The sequence below is a fragment of the Carassius gibelio genome, chromosome B14, assembly GCF_023724105.1.
Source record: "Carassius gibelio isolate Cgi1373 ecotype wild population from Czech Republic chromosome B14, carGib1.2-hapl.c, whole genome shotgun sequence".
Taxonomy (NCBI): domain Eukaryota; kingdom Metazoa; phylum Chordata; class Actinopteri; order Cypriniformes; family Cyprinidae; genus Carassius; species Carassius gibelio.
Genome location: NC_068409.1, coordinates 140,445 through 159,730, shown reverse-complemented (window position 1 = coordinate 159,730; position 19,286 = coordinate 140,445). Strand labels below are relative to the sequence as shown.

General features: G+C 35.2%; 1 protein-coding gene across 1 annotated transcript in view; it reads right to left on the bottom strand.

Annotated features, from left to right (window-relative positions):
- The window catches only part of LOC127971252 (electrogenic sodium bicarbonate cotransporter 1-like), a 66,601-nt gene that overhangs the window by 909 nt on the left and 46,406 nt on the right, over positions 1-19,286 (bottom strand). The window contains exon 14 of the mRNA XM_052574149.1: positions 5,624-5,799. Within this exon, the coding sequence (XP_052430109.1) occupies positions 5,624-5,799 (176 nt within the window). The remainder of the gene's footprint in view (positions 1-5,623; positions 5,800-19,286) is intronic.

Sequence of the window (19,286 nt, the reverse complement as noted above, 5' to 3'; positions counted from 1 at the left end):
CATTGAAGTTTGTTTGTGTGTGTGTGTGTGTGGGGAGGGGGGGGGGTGTAATTGTCGAAGTAAACTAAAATGAAAGCAAATGCATTTTTATAAGTAGATGTAAATTAAAAGCATTAAGAAACACTTCCTTTTCCCAATTGTTGTACTGTGTGATGCAGACAAACAAAGTTTAAATACATTGATCACAAAGTATTTTTACATGAAGGTAATCAGGCATGTTTTTTCCTAAATCACAGTGTTACATACAAATTATTATATGATCTAAAACTAAAAACCTCTGAAACTGAATTTAAAAGAGATGCTGTGCCTCCACAGTTGGTCTCCAGCTAAGTATTTTCAGCTTTCAGCACTCTGGACAGCTCCTGTTGTTTGGAGGAGTACTGCTCTTAGACTTGTCTGTTCTTTGGTTTGCTGACCCATATGTACCTTACAGAGGGGGGCATGAAAATAGCTTGAACTCTACACCTAATAAACAGTATGAGCGCTTGAGGGTTTTTAAGTGCTGTTGGCAGTTGTTATCCAACTAAAAGTTGACCTGGTTGCATGGTGCCCACTGCTTTCAAGTTAAGTTACATTAGGCTTTACAGCTGAACTATTTTCCTGCATGATGTGGTACTGCGTAATATTTGGATGAACCAAATAATATTGAAAAAAGGGTATTATAAAATAATTATAAAAGTCATTAAGATCATTTTAAAAGTGTTTTTAAAGGGTTCTTTAAAGACATTTATTGCATAATAATAATAATAATAATAATAATAATAATAATAATTTATTTAAAGGTGCAATCCTAAATTAATATGCATTATCAATAAGTGTTCAGGAATTTTAATGTGGATTTTATTTTATTTTTCATTTTTATTCTATTTCATTTTTAAAAAGGCACCAAATAAAGAGGAACCTATTAATAAAACCATATGTATGTTTTCTGCAGCAGTAGTTATGTAACATACCTGCAGGATGAGATAATCTAGGGATAAGAGTTTGTTCTTGACTATAAATGCACCAGCCCACTATCAAACAATCATTCAACAGGGTGATTATTCTGCGACCTTAACTGAGGTTGGCCATTTCCATGGTTGGACGAGTCACTTACTATTTATGATAATGCATTTATTAGAATGGCTCATTTGCAAGGCAGAAACATTGTGCCCACTGAGCTGGTTAATGTCCACATGAGTCCCCACTCAGTACTAGAGACCTTTCATCCTGAGTAAATTACTATTTCACTTTTCATTTATAAAGTCTAGAACACTGTGGTACCAAGTGCCCCATTCTGCTGATGAAAACGCCATAATGGCTGCAGATATGGAATAACAAAAACAAAAAGAAAACATAAATAATTATAATAATAATAAATAAATAAATAATAAAAATTGACTGATATCTGATTATCTTACAAAAAGGCCTAGGCAGTCAATGAGACCTCTAAAGGCAGTTCATTTGCTGGTATGAAGAGACAAGGAGTGTCATAGAGCATATGTGTCATAAAGCATTGAGTCACCGAGATCTGAAGTTCATAATGCTGTCCTGCCTTGCTGACTGATGGGGTCATGTCACATTGCTTACCAGAGGCAGACTTTACATCACGACATTAAACCACAATTGGCTCAGTTAATCGGTGGCATGCATATTTAATACTTCCATTCGCTAAAGGGGAAATTCTGTTTGCTAATAAAAAGAGACAAAGAATCTCAGAAAATACGCACGTTATCATTTATTTTTGGCCCTGTAATTAGGATGAAAATATTTCTAAGAATTAAAATGGTAATGTTGTTTTGTGTTGCTATAGCTATGACTGAGTGGCTGCACCGTAGGGCTGTTTTGCTTCATGAACATCTGAAAACATTAACTCAGTATTGAGATTTCCATTGTTTAACTTTGCCCAGTTCATTGGACTGGACTAGCCAGGAGTAGGGATTTGTAAATGTTATAATTTGATAGATTCATCAGTGTCACTTTCTCATTATTTGCTCAAAGGGTTTATGATTTTTTATACATTCTGCTTATAAATGCTGCAATTTAATTGATTGAATTCAAACGGTTTCATGGAATACCACACAATGTAATCTGGCATATTGTCCATGAGTGTATCTCACTGGTCCAAAATCCTGCTCCACATTTTATTTTATTTTATTTTTATTTTTTTTATTATTATTAAATAATTAAATTTTAAATAATGAAGCACCTTTTAATAAAAGAACAGATGTATAATCTGGCATACTTGGATTACTCTTTTTATTGACAAGCACAATAATTTCTATTAATAATGTGTGTGTGTGTGTGTGTGTGTGTGTGTGTGTGTGTGTGTGTGTGTGTGTGTGTGTGTGTGTTATAACTGTGGAATTGCATTGTCATGCCAACATCCTGGGTTTTATTTAGTTTTTTGACAAGTGTGAATTGAACAAGTAATTGCATATTTCTTTTCTTTCTCTCTCTCTCTCTGTCTCTCTCTCTTTCTCTCTCTCTTTCTCTATCTCTCTCTATCTGCTTTTAGTGTGTCTCATTTTTCAGTGCCGCCAAGCTCTCTGGGTTTCCATTAGTAGGAACATAGTACATTACAGGCCCCATTATCATATACTAGGAAATACTGGGCCTGTGAGAACACTTCTATCTTCCTGTCTCATTCTCTCATTTTCTCTTACCCAACACACATATCTATGTTTAACAGTTAATTATTAATTGCATTCCATAAAATACATTTTGCTTTTAATCTTTAAAAGCAAAAAAGCGTTTGCAATCATTTTGCAGTGATGCATTGTAACACATTGTTAAACACGTTGATTGAAAATTCACACATTTTTCTTCATATTTAGAAGTGCCAATGTGTACACCTGAAAACACAAATGGCAGGACAAGTGACAGATAACTGACAATTAACATTTCAAACATTAACATTCAAATTGTCAAAAAGTTTGATGGTGATCATAGATTTTTTTCTCACAGTGTTATTTCCATGAGCACACTGAATGTATACAGTGTGTGTGTATATATATATATATATATATATATATATATATATATATAGAGAGAGAGAGAGAGAGAGAGAGAGAGAGAGAGAGAGAGAGAAAGAGAGAGAGAGAGAGAGAGAGAGAGAGATTTGATTTTTAAACAAAACTTTATTTACCATTAGCCAACTCACACATTATTCTATAAATTCACATCATAATTTGTTAGAGAGGAAAAAACAAACAACAAAAAAATTCATTTAAAAACAAAAACATAACTCATCATCATCATCAATTTTACACAGACCTTCCCAACTACACCATTTCATTTTAAAAGTACAAAGATCACACATAGCTTTGTAAAATCTGAAATCAATCAAAATTCTTACTTTAAGTAATGATTTAAAAACAAAAACAACATCATCATTGCTTTTTTTCTCTATTTTGTTTTTCCTACTCATGTATATTGCCAACTTTGCTTGTCCCAAAATAAAATTTAACAATTGAAAAATAACTCGCTTTTTTTGATCATATTTAAAACCAAAAATAAAAGTCTCAGGATAAAAACACTCTTTAAACTTATTACACAGTCTTTCTACCATCTCAAACAAAGGTCCAAGTCTGATACATTGCATGAAAGCATGAAACACAGTCTCTTTTTTTAAACAAAAAGGACAACCAGAGTTATTCTTTGGATCTAAAACTGAAATAAAAGAATTCACTGCAACAGCTCCATGCAAGATTCTCCACTGCAAATCTCCTGTTCTTTTAGATAATGGTGGCTTGTACAAAACTCTCCATTCAGGTCTTATCTCATCACCCAACTTTAACACAGCACGCCATGGCGTATCAACTCTATTAGTCAACTTCTTTTTGTTTAGAACAAGCACACACATTTTATACAGCTCTTTTCCAACACATGAAAAAAAATCAACAGATGAAAACTTTCTTTGTTGAAAAAAACATCCCGAACACTCTTCAATTTTTGGTTGAATTAACAAACAAGGAAACATATCTTCATTGTCAGGGATATTATTTCCTAAAGAGAATTCCTCCAACATCAATTTTTCTTCATCTGTAAACACTTCTTTCAATTTATTCAGATAACGAGAAACTGAACGAACAGATCGAATTCCAAGCTTTTCAGTAAAAGTTTCTACATTCTGAAAAACAGGCCCAGTTAAACACAGTAAATGTTTTAAAACATAAATTCCTGAGTCTTGTAAACTCCTATTAAATCCTGGTAGGAAATTAGGTGCAGAAACATCTAATCTTGCATTAAATATCAAGGGTTCATTCAGTAACCAAAAAATTGAATGAAAATTTTCAGTCCTTTGAATTTGAAAAAGACTCCAAATCTTAAAAAGATGTTGATAAAAAGATGGCATTTTCGAGAGATCCAAACACTGAGGGTCCATTAGGAAAAGAGATTTGTCCATTCCTAAGTTTCCGACAGTCTTAAGTAGGGCACAACTGATTGCCCTCCAGCTCACATTCATCGGTCCATCAAGAAGTCTTTGTAAAAAATGCAGTCGGAAAGCTGCAATCCTGCTCTGTAAGTGAATCAAACCCTGGCCTCCTTCTTCCTTAGGTAGAAATAAAATACTCTGTGGAATCCAGTGAAGTTTGTCCCAAAAAAAATCAACAAAAGCCACTTGAATTTCAGCGATTAGCTTCACAGGAGGATCAATACAAACCAATCTGTGCCATAAAAGAGAGGCAACCAAATTATTTACAATAAGCGTTCTACCCCTATAGGACATGTTGGGTAGAAGCCACTTCCATTTATCTAACCGTCCTTTAACTTTTTGTAATACACCATCCCAATTCTTTTGTAACAAGTTATCGTCTCCCAAAAACACCCCTAGATATTTCAAACCCCACCTATTCCAGCACAAACCTTCAGGAAGACTTGGTTTCCCTTCTTTCCAATCTCCTAATAAAAACGCTTCACTTTTTTTCCAATTGACTTTTGCGGACGACCATTTTCCAAAATCCTCTATCAGTGTAGATAAAACATTTATATCACTTTGTTTGTTAATTACTATTATGAGATCGTCAGCATAGGCTGATAAACAAAAATTAAAATCACATAAAGGTATCTTGAAACCCTCTAACTTCTTCCTGATTTTCTGTAGAAGGGGTTCAGTGACAAGAGAATACAACATTCCAGATAACGAACATCCTTGTCTTATACCTCTTTTGACCTTGAACGGAGCACATAAGCCACCATTAATCTTAATTATACTCTCTATGTCACTATAAAGAATTTTAATCATGTTTAGAAAATTTTCATTAAAACCAAAAGCTTCTAAAATATTCCATAAAAAATCATGCTCAACCCGATCAAAAGCTTTCTCTTGGTCAAGAGATAGCAGACCACAATTGATATTAAATAATTTGGAAACCTGTATAACATCTCTAATTAGAGAAATATTGTCAAATATTGACCTACCCGGTATACAGTACGATTGATCAGAATGGATCACCTGTGACATTACCTTAGTCATTCTCTTAGCCAAAGTTTTAGAAAGCAACTTATAATCACTGCACAGAAGCGATACCGGCCTCCAGTTCTTGATCTCCGAAAGATCCCCCTTTTTCGGAAGGAGAGTAACTACTGCCCTTCGGCAACTCAATGGCAGCCCACCCTTCAGCAAACTGTCGTTGAATACCTCTAGCAGGTCACCTCCTAAATCCGACCAGAAAACCTTCAGAAAGTCCACTGGAAGCCCATCTATACCCGGAGCTTTCCCAGACTCCATCTCATGGAGTGACTTGTACAGCTCTCCCAGGGTTAGGCTACATTCCAGTTCTTCACTGGACTCCTCTGAGATCTTTGGTAAATCCTCTAGAAAAGGAGATTTTCCTTTATTTTCCGGCTTAAGTTCACTTTTGTACAGGGATTGATAAAAACTTGTTGCCACATCACGAATCTGTCTGGGATTATATAACAAAATGCCATCCTCAGAACGTAGGGCATGAATTAAACGTTTCTGTCCGTTTTTCTTCTCATGACCAAAGAAATACTTGGAAGGTGCATCCATCTGATCAATGTTTAAAAAATTAGCACGAATTAAAGCACCTTGTGCTTTAAACTCTAATAGCTCTTTAAGTTCAGCTTTTTTTCTAAAACAAGTTTCCAAAATATTACTATCACCCGAGGACTGATACAACTTTTGTAAATCTTTTAATTGTTTTTCCTGAAACTCTACAGAAAGATTAAATTCTTTTGTAACATTTTGAGTATATTGTTGTGTGAATTGCTTTATCTGCACCTTTCCATAATCCCACCATTGCTGTAAGGATTTAAAAGACATTTTTGTTTCTTTAAAAGTTTTCCAAAAAAATTTAAAAGATTCAATAAATAATTTATCATTTAAAAGACTTGTGTTAAAATGCCAATAAGCACTTTTAGATTTTACTGAATTTAAAATAAACTTACAACTTACCATACTATGATCAGTAAATGGCAAAGGTGTGATAAAGCATTTGTTAAATAAATTCAAATTATGTTTAAATACATAAAATCTATCTAATCTTGCCAGTGATATATAATTATCACGAATGTGGGCCCATGTGTATTGTTTTTCATTACCATTTTTCATTCTCCAAATGTCACATAAATCATATTTCTCAATCAGATGAATTAACCTCTTACGTGAGGCCATATGTGGTTCAACATGATTTCTGTCTATGTCCAACTCGGTACAGTTAAAATCACCACCCAAAAAGAGAAAATCTTCAGAACTGCAATCTTTCAGTGTTGCACAAAGAGTATCCAAAAAAAGCAATCTTTCTATAGGTGCCGTAGGAATATAAACACAAATAAAAACAAACACAAAATTTTCATAAGAAGCTCTAACTTTTAACAGTCTGCCTTTCACAACTTCCACTACATCATACGAAGTTGGTTTAAACTTTGTATTAAATAAAACAGCCACCCCACCACTTATATTTGAATTATGACTCAGAACGGATAATCCACTAAATTCCTTCATCCAGTCAACCTCATTCTCAACACTACTATGAGTTTCCTGTAAAAAAGTTATGTCTATATTTTTCTGATCAATTTCCTGAAAAATGTGTGTTCTTTTTTTCACATTCTTTGCCCCATTAACATTCATGGATGCAATATGAATTTCATTCATAATGAAGGCAAAGAAAGATAAAAAAAACAACACAACATACCAACAGGAAAAATTATTCCCTTTCTTACACTTATACAACATCATTATTATGTGCGATATTTATGTTTATCACTATTTTCTTCAATCTATACGCTTCTTTATTAGTAAAAGAATCACTAGCCATCCAACTCTTTGCCCGGTCCACAAATTGTTTTAAATCAGGAAAATATTCTTGTACTTTTACACCTCTTTTATTTTTTGTTGACCTGAGGAACAATTTAATGTCCTCAAGATCATAACTCCGTACATTAAATTCACCCTTAGAAAAAACCTCACTGCATTCAGACGAATCACTGTCACTTTCCGTATCTTGAGTATCTTCATCTCGTAGTTCAGTTGTCTTACTGATTTTTACATCTAGCACTTTATTTTTCATCTTTCTTTTTTGTGGTGTCTTGAAGGAAAACTGCTCTTGTTCTGGTGTCAACTGTGCTTCCTCAGCCATTACACTTATTTGAAAACCTTCACCATTTGCAGCTTTTTTGCTTTCTGAAGGATAAACCACCCTATCAGAAACACTTAAAACACTACTTGTGGGTAAACTCTTAGGAATTGGATCCGCTTGATCAATCTGAGATGAAGCTATTCCAGCCTCAATTTCTACTGAACGATCTACCACCTTCTCCACCTCTACCGAACCTTCCACATTTACTTCCTTCCCATCATTTTCCTTACCCTGTACAACTTCATTCATTTTTTCTCCCTCAACAGTTTTGTTCGGGCAATTCCGAATTAAATGACCTTTAAATCCGCATCCAAAACATTTGGCTTGACCAGTCGTGACGAAAATCGAATAATTAAAATCCTCAATTCGAAAATTCAAAGTTAAATCTAGATCGGCGTCATCCGGAATTATCATGTATGCGAAGCGCCTAAATGAAACGATATGTTTCAACAACGGCGACTCGCTACTGATTGGGATCTTTTTTATCGGTGACACCAGTTTGCCATAACGCGACAGTGCTTCCGTTAGAATCACATCACTGACAAAGGGTGGTACATTAGAAATGATTACCTTTTTCGCTGGCATAGAAAGTGGTAGAACTGAAATAAATTCCCCATCAATGACAATTCCCTGCTCAACCAACTCGTTTGCCTTGTCTACACTATCTAGGAAAACTACTGTCGCATTGTTCATTCTAGACGCGGACAAAACGCTAGAATGTCCAACTAACTCTCCAATTGCCAAACAACATGCCTCAATGCTCACAGCTGACGCCACTTTAATTCCATGGCGTCTAGTGAGTGAACTCAACACCTGTGTTTGTTGGGCCGCCATGCCTCCGACTAACGGACAGCACACGACCCTCCAAATAACTAAAACAAATAACAAATAACAAAACAGACAACAAAAATAAGAAATAAGCAGAAAAAAGAGAGAAAAAAGATTTTCACTCACACCACCTGCTCTGCACCACGCGCCCACACCCTCGCTCAACCAGTCACACCGGAAATGAGAGAGGAGAGAGAGAGAGATAGATAGATAGATAGATAGATAGATAGATAGATAGATAGATAGATGGATAGATAGATAGATAGATAGATAGATAGATAGATAGATAGATAGATAGATAGATAGATAGATAGATGGATAGATAGATGGATAGATAGATAGATAGATAGATAGATAGATAGATAGATAGATAGATAGATAGATAGATAGATAGATGGATAGATGGATAGATGGATAGATAGATAGATAGATAGATAGATAGATAGATAGATAGATAGAGACACACATACACACTTGTTACATGAACAGAGATCAGCCCTTTTAGCACTCTAATACAGTAGTGGATAAAATAGCATTCAGTAATTATATAAAAAATAAATAAATGCATTTGTAAATTGGCCTAATCATTACTCTCACTAAGAGTTATCAGACTTGAATCAGCAGTAATTGGTTAAAAGCCGAAGTAGTTTCTTAAGCTGCTCGATTGAACTCTGTGTCTGCTAGTGAAAAACTGTGAAAGCAAAGGGAGTCTGCTTTAGTAATGAAACACTATTCACCCTCTGTTCCTCTCTTCACCCTCTATTTTTCATGTTCGGTAAGGACTTATATCTTAAACCCTCCCGCTTGATAACTCAATCCTCCACTCTTATCTATCAGTGTGAGCTGAGATTTAGCACAGGGTGGGGGATGTTTTTTTTTTTTAAACATACACATGCACTCCTTCTGGCCAATAAAATATAAAGTAGCAAAGGTTAGATCACAGCAGAGATGGACATTTTGAATTATTTCTGATGCCTGAAAATAAAAGTGGTGTTACTAGTGTATGTACTCAAGGGAAGGATCCTAAAAAAAGAAAAGAAATTGCACCATTCAGAAATGAATTAAAAATCTGTTTAAACCGCATAAACACATTACATTACACCAAATACACAAAACAATGTTCTTTTTAGCAACATCATATGAAACCTTTAAGGATATGCTAGAGTTCAAAGGTTTTGGGATTTATAAGATTTTTCTGTGTTTTTGAAACTCTACAAGGCTGCATTTAATTTAACAAAAGTATACAGCTATATTGTGAAATATTATTTCAATTTAAAATAACTATATGTTTTAAATTTTACTTTTTTTATCTGATGGCAATGGATTGTTCTCATTATTAAAAACAGTTTAGGTTTTTGGCAACATAATGTTTTTTTTACATTTAATATGATCAAATGTAATAAGTCCTTGCTGACTATTGCTGAATGTCTTTCAGAAAAAGGCCCAAACTTGTAAATGTAATGATATACACCATCAATATATATTAATGAAGTGGCATATGTATTAGAATTATTTATAGTTTTATAAGTAATAAAATTATTATACTTATATACTGATATACTGATCTGATTTCCAGTAAAAAATAATTTACTTTGAATTGATTTTCAATGGCTTTAATTTATATTTTTTGTGATATTAAGTGAAAGTGGTGCATCCAGGAACAAGGAACAAGCCTGTTTTATATACTGTTGTTCAAAACATCTTGATTCAGAAGTATCCACCCCATTAATCCAAAACAGTTCTTAAGAAATGTGATTTAGCTGACAGGATTTCCACATTTTAGCCTTCGCTGAGGGATGGATGCGGAAACATCCCTTTAGTAGGCCTCTCTGCTCTGATAAGAGCACGGGTGCCATAGCTTAGCAAGAGCTACTCCCTGTTAAGTAAGATTGAGGGCAGGTGCTTTGAACCAAGATTGCTTACGGCAACAGGGCGCTTTGTCTACTAAACAGCTGTCTGGATTTATTCCTTACATATTCATGCATTTTTTATTAATGGCTAGCCAGGGAATGCTTAGGTCCTCCCGTAAAGTATTCTAGCTTGATGAATGCACATATGCATTCGGGAAAAAAATCAGAGTGATACATCCAAATAATAGCCGGCAGGGTTAATGTAAGCTTATATGTTACTCAGCTGCAAAGCCTCTCTCGAATTTACAGTGGGAAGGAAGACGGCTTGCAAAGAATCGGTCTGTTATTTATTTTATTTAATTGTATTTTATTGTTTCTCTTCACTCACATACAGTAAGACCAGCAGTACCATAACACATACTTTGTTTTGACCACTCTGTTCGAATGTCAAGTAGGTGTGATCTTGCCAAATACAGCATGTTTACAGAGGAAAAAGCAGTGCTCAAAATGTTGTTAATCTTGGAAATGACCTATCGCACACTATTGATTAAAAATAAACAAAAAGGGCAGCAGCAGGGAATGAGAAAAGACTTGTGAAGTAGTGTCCATTACAGAGAGTGAATGGTGATTCACTCCCCAAAGGTTGAGGGCTGAACGTCTGAGATTATACAGGAAGAGGAAAGTGGGTTGTGTTTGAAAGTTAGCTGCCAGAGAAAAATAACCTGCTGCTCTAGCAATCTCACCCAAAATGACCAAATGGCCCAAATACTAAAGTAATCGGAGGCAGTCTATTCATCGTGGCAAAATAAATTGAGGGAAAACACTTGCTGTCGGGACCAACTCTTTGTGCCTGTACTTTCCTGGTGGGAAAACTAGGCCAGACTAGAGGAAAATCCGTTCATTTACTAAGCTAGACTAGAAGAAAATTCCTCTTAGAGGCAAATGTACTCAAATTACCTTGTTTTACAATGAATGTCAGTGTTATTAAAAGTAAAGTTCCCCCGAAATTAAAACAACGTGTAGCTTTACATAAAACAGGAAAATTGTCTTTTCAAAGTAAAAAATGTGTCTTTGTCCATACAATGAAACTGAATCGGGTCCAAAACTCTTTTTGTTTGTGTATTCTACAAAAGAAAGACATAAACGTTTGTTCATATTTGTGAAATTTCCACATATAATGCGTCATGTTTTAATTTGTGTACAGTGTATATTAAACCTTTTCGGAATTCTTTCAATTTAGTGCTGTCAAACGATTAATTGCACTTAATCATACCCAAAATATAAAAAATTGTTTGCATAATATATGTGTGTGTACTGTGTAGATTTATTATATATAAATGCACATACATGTCGTATATATTTAAGAAAAATATGTTGTTTAAATGTATATATACTAGGGGTGTAACGGTTCACAAAATTCACGGTTCGGTTCGATACGATACACTGATGTCACGGTTCGGTTCGGTTCGGTTCGATACGTTTTAGATACAGCAAAATGTAAAAACATCTCAACTTTTCAGAATGCCGCAAGCGCACCGCGGGTCATGTGACAAGAACCAACCAATCAGCTTCATCCTTTCCCGTAACAACGTTGAGAGCTCAGCCAAGATGAAGGAACAGCTGATCATAGTTGTATATGGATTGCAATTTTGAAATAAATTCAGTAGCAGAGCTACTGCAAGCGATTTTTAGAGCTGCAAATCCATTTATCCTTCGCTGAAATTTCCGCGTCTCATGGAGAGAGCACGTCATTGTTGCTTAGCAAAGACAGACGCCTCATGAGCGCTTCTGCCCGAGCGCTTTGGAAAGGAGGAGAAAGACGCGCTTAGCGTTTTCCATGCGTTTTTAGGCACGATATGTGAACGTCCCCTAAGGCGCTCGCTCACTCAGCACGCGCTGAAGGCTCGTTGCAAAATGTCTAATGCATTTAACAGACCAGAAATATAAGATCCTAAAATAACCAACAGGTCTGGTGTTTGGGTTGGATTCCCTGTAAGCTATAGTGTCTAAATGCTGCAGGGATAGTTTGCTGCGTGCATGTTTCTCCTTTTTTTCGTCTTTTCCCAGATAGTACTGACGCATATATCCCAGATACTCCCGCTGGTTTTTTTTTTTTTTTTTTTTTTTTTGTAATCCCGCTGGTGTACCCTGTCATGTTGCAGATGCGACATACCGTTGTTTTTTTATCCACCACTCTCTTGCCATCACCATTATAGCTTAAAGGGAATCCAAAGTGCACCCAAACACCAGACCTGTTGGTTATTGGAGGATCTTCTCATTTCTAGTCTGTTAAACGCATTGGCTATTTTGCAACGAGCCTTCAGCGCGTACTGAGTGAGCGAGCGCCTGCTGAGTAGCCTAACATAAACATATAAGATGGTGTTTTTTTCTTCTTCGGGAGTGTCAGGGGCGTTGCCTGTTACGTTGTTTGGGTTATTGGGCTACCTTGTTGAACGCATATCATTATATTTCTTTCTCTCTCTTTTTTTTTTTTTTTCAAATATAATTAATTACTCCAACGAACCGATCGGTATACATAATGCGTACCGCGTACCGAACCGAAAGCGTCGTACCGAACGGTTCAATACGAATACGCGTATCGTTACACCCCTAATATATACAGTATATAATGAAAAAAATTATATGATCACATACATGTAAATATTTTCTAAATATATATATTGTTTGTGTGTATTTCTATATACATTATAAATAAACACAGTACACACACACACAAACATATATATATATATATATATATATAAAGATGAAAAGACTACTGTAGCATAAGAAAAAAAAACTCCCGCAGCCAAATCAAATAATGGAAAGACGAATTTCTTTTCACAGCCTGTTTGTGTTTGAAGTTGTTGCCCTTTTTTGTTGATGCGGCAGACTTCTCCTCATAGATTTGTCTATTTATTTGTTGTCATACACAATCTACAACGGGCCCACTTTTATTTGCTTGTGTGCTAGTCCACGGGCTTGCTTGGACAGCGGTGTATGTGCTCTGCTGCCTGTATTATTTTTTGGCTAGATTAGCTGGATATGTCCTGCTTACAGTGGAATACTGAGGGGAGCAGCTCAAGCCCAGTTCCACAGTCTGCGACATGGCTGTTAAATGACATCTGTTGTGATTTTTTTTTTTTTTTTTTCTGCAGTACAGACCTCCCATTCAATCTCTGATATTTGCCTCTTTGTGGACAGTTCGACTCCTCACTGTGCTGTATTGTGGTTAGGCAGCCTATGCTGTGCTGACAAAAAATATTTATTCTCTCTCTCCTACATCTCTTTATCTCTCCCTTCACCCCCTGTTTAGCACCCCACTGGTTTGTGAAAGGTCAGCTTTCTACCGCTTGACAAATTCGGACCTTGATGAAAACAACCCACAATAAACAACGGTTTTAAACAGATAATGTAATTTAGTTTTTTAAATATTAAATGGTTTTTGCATTAAGCCACTGTGAGCAAAAATAAAGAATGTGTGTGTGTGTGTGTGTGTGTGTGTGTGTGTGTGTGTGTGTGTGTGTGTGTGTGTGTGTGTGTGTGTGACTCCATCGTGGTCTTCATTGTCTATTTTACATAACACCCTTAGTTTTCAGGCAGGCCCAGCCAGATGCACAGAGGTATAAATGTCAAAAATTTCCATGTGAACACCACACATTCTCTTTTCTCATTTCTTCTTCTCTCATAAATTGTTTGCGCAGGGGCTGTAAGACCTTTCCACACTGGTCTTTGTTTGCTCAAAGTCACAGAAACTGAGTATTCTAACCGTGAATGCTATTACCGATCTTATAATCCAGTGCTCCTTCTTGCCCTTTTAGGAGGGCTGTTGAAGGGTGGAGAAGAGGGTAAGTGATGTCCATCCATCACACTGAGAAACGGCAGAGGTCACAGAAAGCCGTTCACCATTCCTCATATTTTAGTGCTGCCACGACTTGCGCTTTTCCAAGAACATTTTTATCTATAAAATGTCAATCTAAAGGATGTATGTATTTGCTGGTTGACAGCTTGTTATCAGGGTGGGTCTGGCAGGGAAGAGACAGGGAAGAAAGAAGGATTTTGTATTTTTTTTTTTTTTTTTTTTTTTTTTTTTGTCTGATGCCATCCATTACAGGACACGTTTGTTTAGTTTTTTTTGTTTTGTTTTGATTTTACTGACAACTTGCAAACAGCTATTAGAATACCGTTATTATTTATCACAGATCGTCAACTCTTCCATCATCAACAACAGATGGTAAGGCAGTCATCTGTGCATGCTTACATTAAGTCTAAGAATGGCACCTTCAAAGATCACCTCAAGATTATTTTGTATTATGACATCTAAATTCCTTGATGACACGTATTTAAATAAAATTGAGGTGTCAGAGGAATGCATCAGGCGCTTGTCAACCGGAATGGGATATAAACAATGGTGTAACTATCTGTAATGCACCTGCACTGAATCCATGAATCAGCAGCCTCCCCATGATATCTTTGAAGGTGTGAGCTGCAGTGGAGCATTTTTGAGATAACTGATTCAACATCAATTTATGAGCTGCTTCTCATAGAAGGGAAGGTGTGGGGGTTACTTTCTAATGTATATAATCTCACAAAATTAATTCAACGATATAATCATATTCAAAGATTTTATGTTAATATTGATATGTTTAGAAAGATTTACTCACATGCAGCCTAGTATGTCCAGTTAAAGATGGTCTGTGTGATATCCCTGTCTATAAACCTTCAGACAGATGGTATCTGATGTAGTTGTACAGTATCTGACACAGAGTTATACAGCAGATGAATCAGCTCAAGCACTTATGCTGGAGCCAAGAGCAACATAGCTCTGAACAGACCGTGCAAGTCATCTTGTTTGTACCAAAGGCTTAAGTTTGAGTTTGAAGAGTATGAGTGAAGTAATGAAGCGGACTGTTGAGAGAAATAGAGGGGGGAAAGAGAGAGAAAGATCAACAGTCACTTGCCTCTATCAAGGGAAAATGGCAAGTTAAGAAAATATTAGTATAATATAAGCTCACCTTCTCAATAATAATCAACCAGACAGGAAATATATTCATACCAACTAATTCAGTCATATTATTCTGACTACTGTATTTTGGAATTTAAGATAGATTTATAGATAGATATATAGATAGATATGCAGGGTATCACAAGATCTTTTCCCTCAGAGAGGGAATTGGTTAACTTATTGTACAAATGATGCAAATTTGTACTCTAAGTTAATCAATGTGTGCCCAAATTCTTCTGAATGGTTTCATGCATATAGTCATGTTAATAGTGTCCTTTGTGAACAGGTTTTTGTTCCCCAGGTTTTATTTTGTTGTTTGTTTGTTTTATGTTTTTTTTTTTCTTTTTTCTTTTTTGAAAATCATATTTTCATGTGTGGTGGGCAAATGTTGTATTCACCCCTTCAATGTCAAATTTGAGTAGGAGGAGAGCATTTGGCATCAAACTCAAAATAACTGCTTTCAACAGCTCAATTTGTATTCATAAATTTATCATGCATAAAAGTCAAAGAAAATTTGATTCAAACTCAAAAAAGGCTGCATCTATATTATAATCTATTGAATATGATAACTCAACAAATCCATTTGTCTTAAAATGGTGGAACAGAATAAAGTGCAGCCATTAAGTTGCCCCAACAGGGTTTTGTGTATCAAAAAGTTAAATGAAAATAAATAAATTAATACAACTAAACAGAATGAAGAAACTGACATCTGTATAATAAAAAGGTATACCTGAAAGAAAATTATGCACTTAACTGTACCAAATGCTTAATTACCAAAATTCAGAAAAATATAATATTTTTGCTCAACAGAAGAAAGAAACTCATAGGTTTGCAACTTGAAGGTAACTAAATGATGACACAATTTCCATTTTTGGGTGAACATTCCCTTAGCAGTGTAAGCAGTAAGCAGTGAAGGTACAAGTAATTTTATAAATTTACATAAACATATTTGCATGCTATATTTTGTGATGAAAATGTGTAAAATATCACTTACTTTATGAATAGGCACATATCGATTAGGTCAAATGGATTAACCGCTGAGAAAGTCGTTGATATTAATGAAATTTTATATTTTTTATATTATATATATATATATATATATATATATATATATATATATATATATATATATATATATATATATATATATATATATAATATAAAAAATATAAAATTTCATTAATGAAAAATGAAAATACTTGCATGTTCAATACGTTAAAACAACAACAAAAAATAATATATATATATATATATATATATATATATATATATATATATATATATATATATATATATATTATTTTTTGTTGTTGTTTTAACGTATTGAACATGCAAGTATTTTCATTCTTATAGGTGTGTTAGTAAAATGAAAATAAAGAATAAATAGAATGAAGAATAGATTACATCAATATAATAAAAACGGTATAACTGAAAGAAAATTGTGCATATTTTAGGCGCATAGTATTCAATGGCTGACTGTAGTAGGTGATTTCATATAATAATGTAAATGAAAACCCCTTACTTGTATGAATTTCAACATTATAATGGAATCATAAACTACTAGTCATAAAAATAATTAGGGTACTTGACAAATTATAATGAAATACAGCCGAACTGGATGAAGTTGGGGTCAATATTTTGCCCCTTACATGACATAATGTCATAAGAAGGAGTGGGGGGAGATAATCTACAGCAATTAATCCCATTCAGAATTCATCAGAATTCATTCTTGGACTTTTATCTAAGTATACTAAAAAAACTATAGTTTTCCTTTATTTGGTTGTTCTCTTGCATGTCATTGAGAAACAAAACATACAGTAGATAACATCTAAAAAAAAAAAAAAAAACTTACAAAAGTGAGATGACAACTATAAACTGCGGCAACAATAGTTCTCGGTGGGCTTAAATGGGTTAATATCTTATATTCGTGTAGGTCAAGTCCTCTATGTTTTTCAGATTTTTAACAGATCTTCAGGTGGATTTCATTATTTTAAACATTCTCTCAACTGCCACGTTTCAAACGAAAACCACAATAGTTCTCAAAAAAGCCATTTGTCATCTTTACATAATGCATAATTTATCAGCTGTAAAGGGATTTTTGTATCAGCTGGAATCTACAACACAACAGGGATACATGTTGTGATGTTTCTATTAATCACTTGCCACTTATGATGAATGGCTTGTTGTAAATTCAGGTGAGGATATTTAAAAGCACACATCCGTCATTCAGTCAACTTCTAAGATGAATCTTTACAAGCAAACAATTTACAATTAATTTTACCGCCTTCAGAGAAAGAGGCTCATAGTTGCATATAATCAGTGGAGGGAACCATTTTGTGTGTGGTGTGTGTGTGTGTGTGTGTGTGTGTGTGTGTGTGTGTGTGTGTGTAATTTTGTCTGTTGTTCTGTTGATCTGTCATTCTATCGTTCTATCGCTCCCACCTATGTCATTTAATTGAAATGCTGGAATCTGCTGCAGTGTTCATGAGAAGAGCACTTTGAACTTGAAAAATGACATCACCTGTGTAAGCATTTATGTATTTATTTAGCCATATGTTTTATTTTCCTTGTGAAAAGCATGCATTTAGATCTGGTTTCCCCAGGTAAATCCAAGTACAAGAGTTTAACTCTGAAAATGTCATGGGGAACATCATTGAATATAATGAAAATATAATTTTATTTTTTTGTGTCTAGATAATCATTCACTAATAGGATAAATCTGCAGCTATAATTTTTATTTATTTATTTATTTATTTTTTATTTTTATTTATTTTTTTGCATTAATGGTTCAGCAACAAACTGCCTTGTTTGTTGTTACCTCCATAAGACTACAGTCCCCATCTGGCCATTCCCTTAAAAATTAGGGATGTGCAAGAGCATTTTGAGTCGAATAAGTTGTCACGTCAGGAAAAAGATCAGGAACAGAGCTATCAAAGTCAGCCAATGTGACTGACTTGGCTTGTCATCCAGACTGATAAAATGTCCCTCTCCGACTCCTTGAGAACACTTTTGAGATACTTACTTTACTTTTGTCATTGATTGAACATTCCAGTCTCAGGAGAAGGAAGGGTCAATTGTCTCTACAGCCTTCAAGACAACAACAGCATTAATAACTGTGGGATTGTATATAGTGCATCTGTTACATAACGCTTATAAAGTCATAAAAACAATTCATCAGCGCTGATGGGACTTCTCTGGAATTCCCCTCTAGGGCATGAAGCGATGGCTGCGATCCTGCAATAATGAGCCCCCCAAACCCCAACACTCCCAGTTAAGCTGTGCTTTTGTGGGCACTGGTTACACAGGCATTCATTATCACATTGCAGCTGATGCGACATCCAGTGTGCACCGCTGCAAGCGCCCCTCACAATGCCTTCTGATTGCAGTGATTCACTCTCCAAATTAGTGACATTTCTCTTAATGTGTGCCTTGCTTCCAGCAACAAAAGCCCGTTTCGCATTCCCGTCCTCATGGCACTTTATGTAAAATGACTGCGCCTACGCAAGCATAGCAACTGAGGATTCTGATCATCACATCACAAAAAAAGCAAAAATAAATGGAGAGCGTGAAAGAAGGGCAGTAAATGAGATGAAGGGAACAAAAAATATGCAACAGATCCACATGACGCAACACATACAAATTCTAATGAATATGAAATGGAGCCAAGTCCAATTTATGTGCTGGCTAAATCTGTTTGCAGTGCTTTAAATACTGGGATGTATGCAATGTTCTGATACAGAGAGGCTGAATTGTGAGAAGCTGCATGAAGAAACGAAAGCGCTTCGGTAAGCTGCTTGACACCTCTCATTATCCACATGGCACGCATGCTGGGGTGGCTATCCAGGGCCGTTCCTTGCTGCTATGATTCCCTCTCAAGCTAGAAACACAGTAAATGGAAGGAGCCAAGAAAAGTCCTTTCAGTGTTTATTTGTTTAAAATCGTTCCAGTCAGCACTCAAGCAATATTAATACAATGCCACTGATTTAGTGAATTAATCCAAGTCACTTTAAGTAGGTTCAT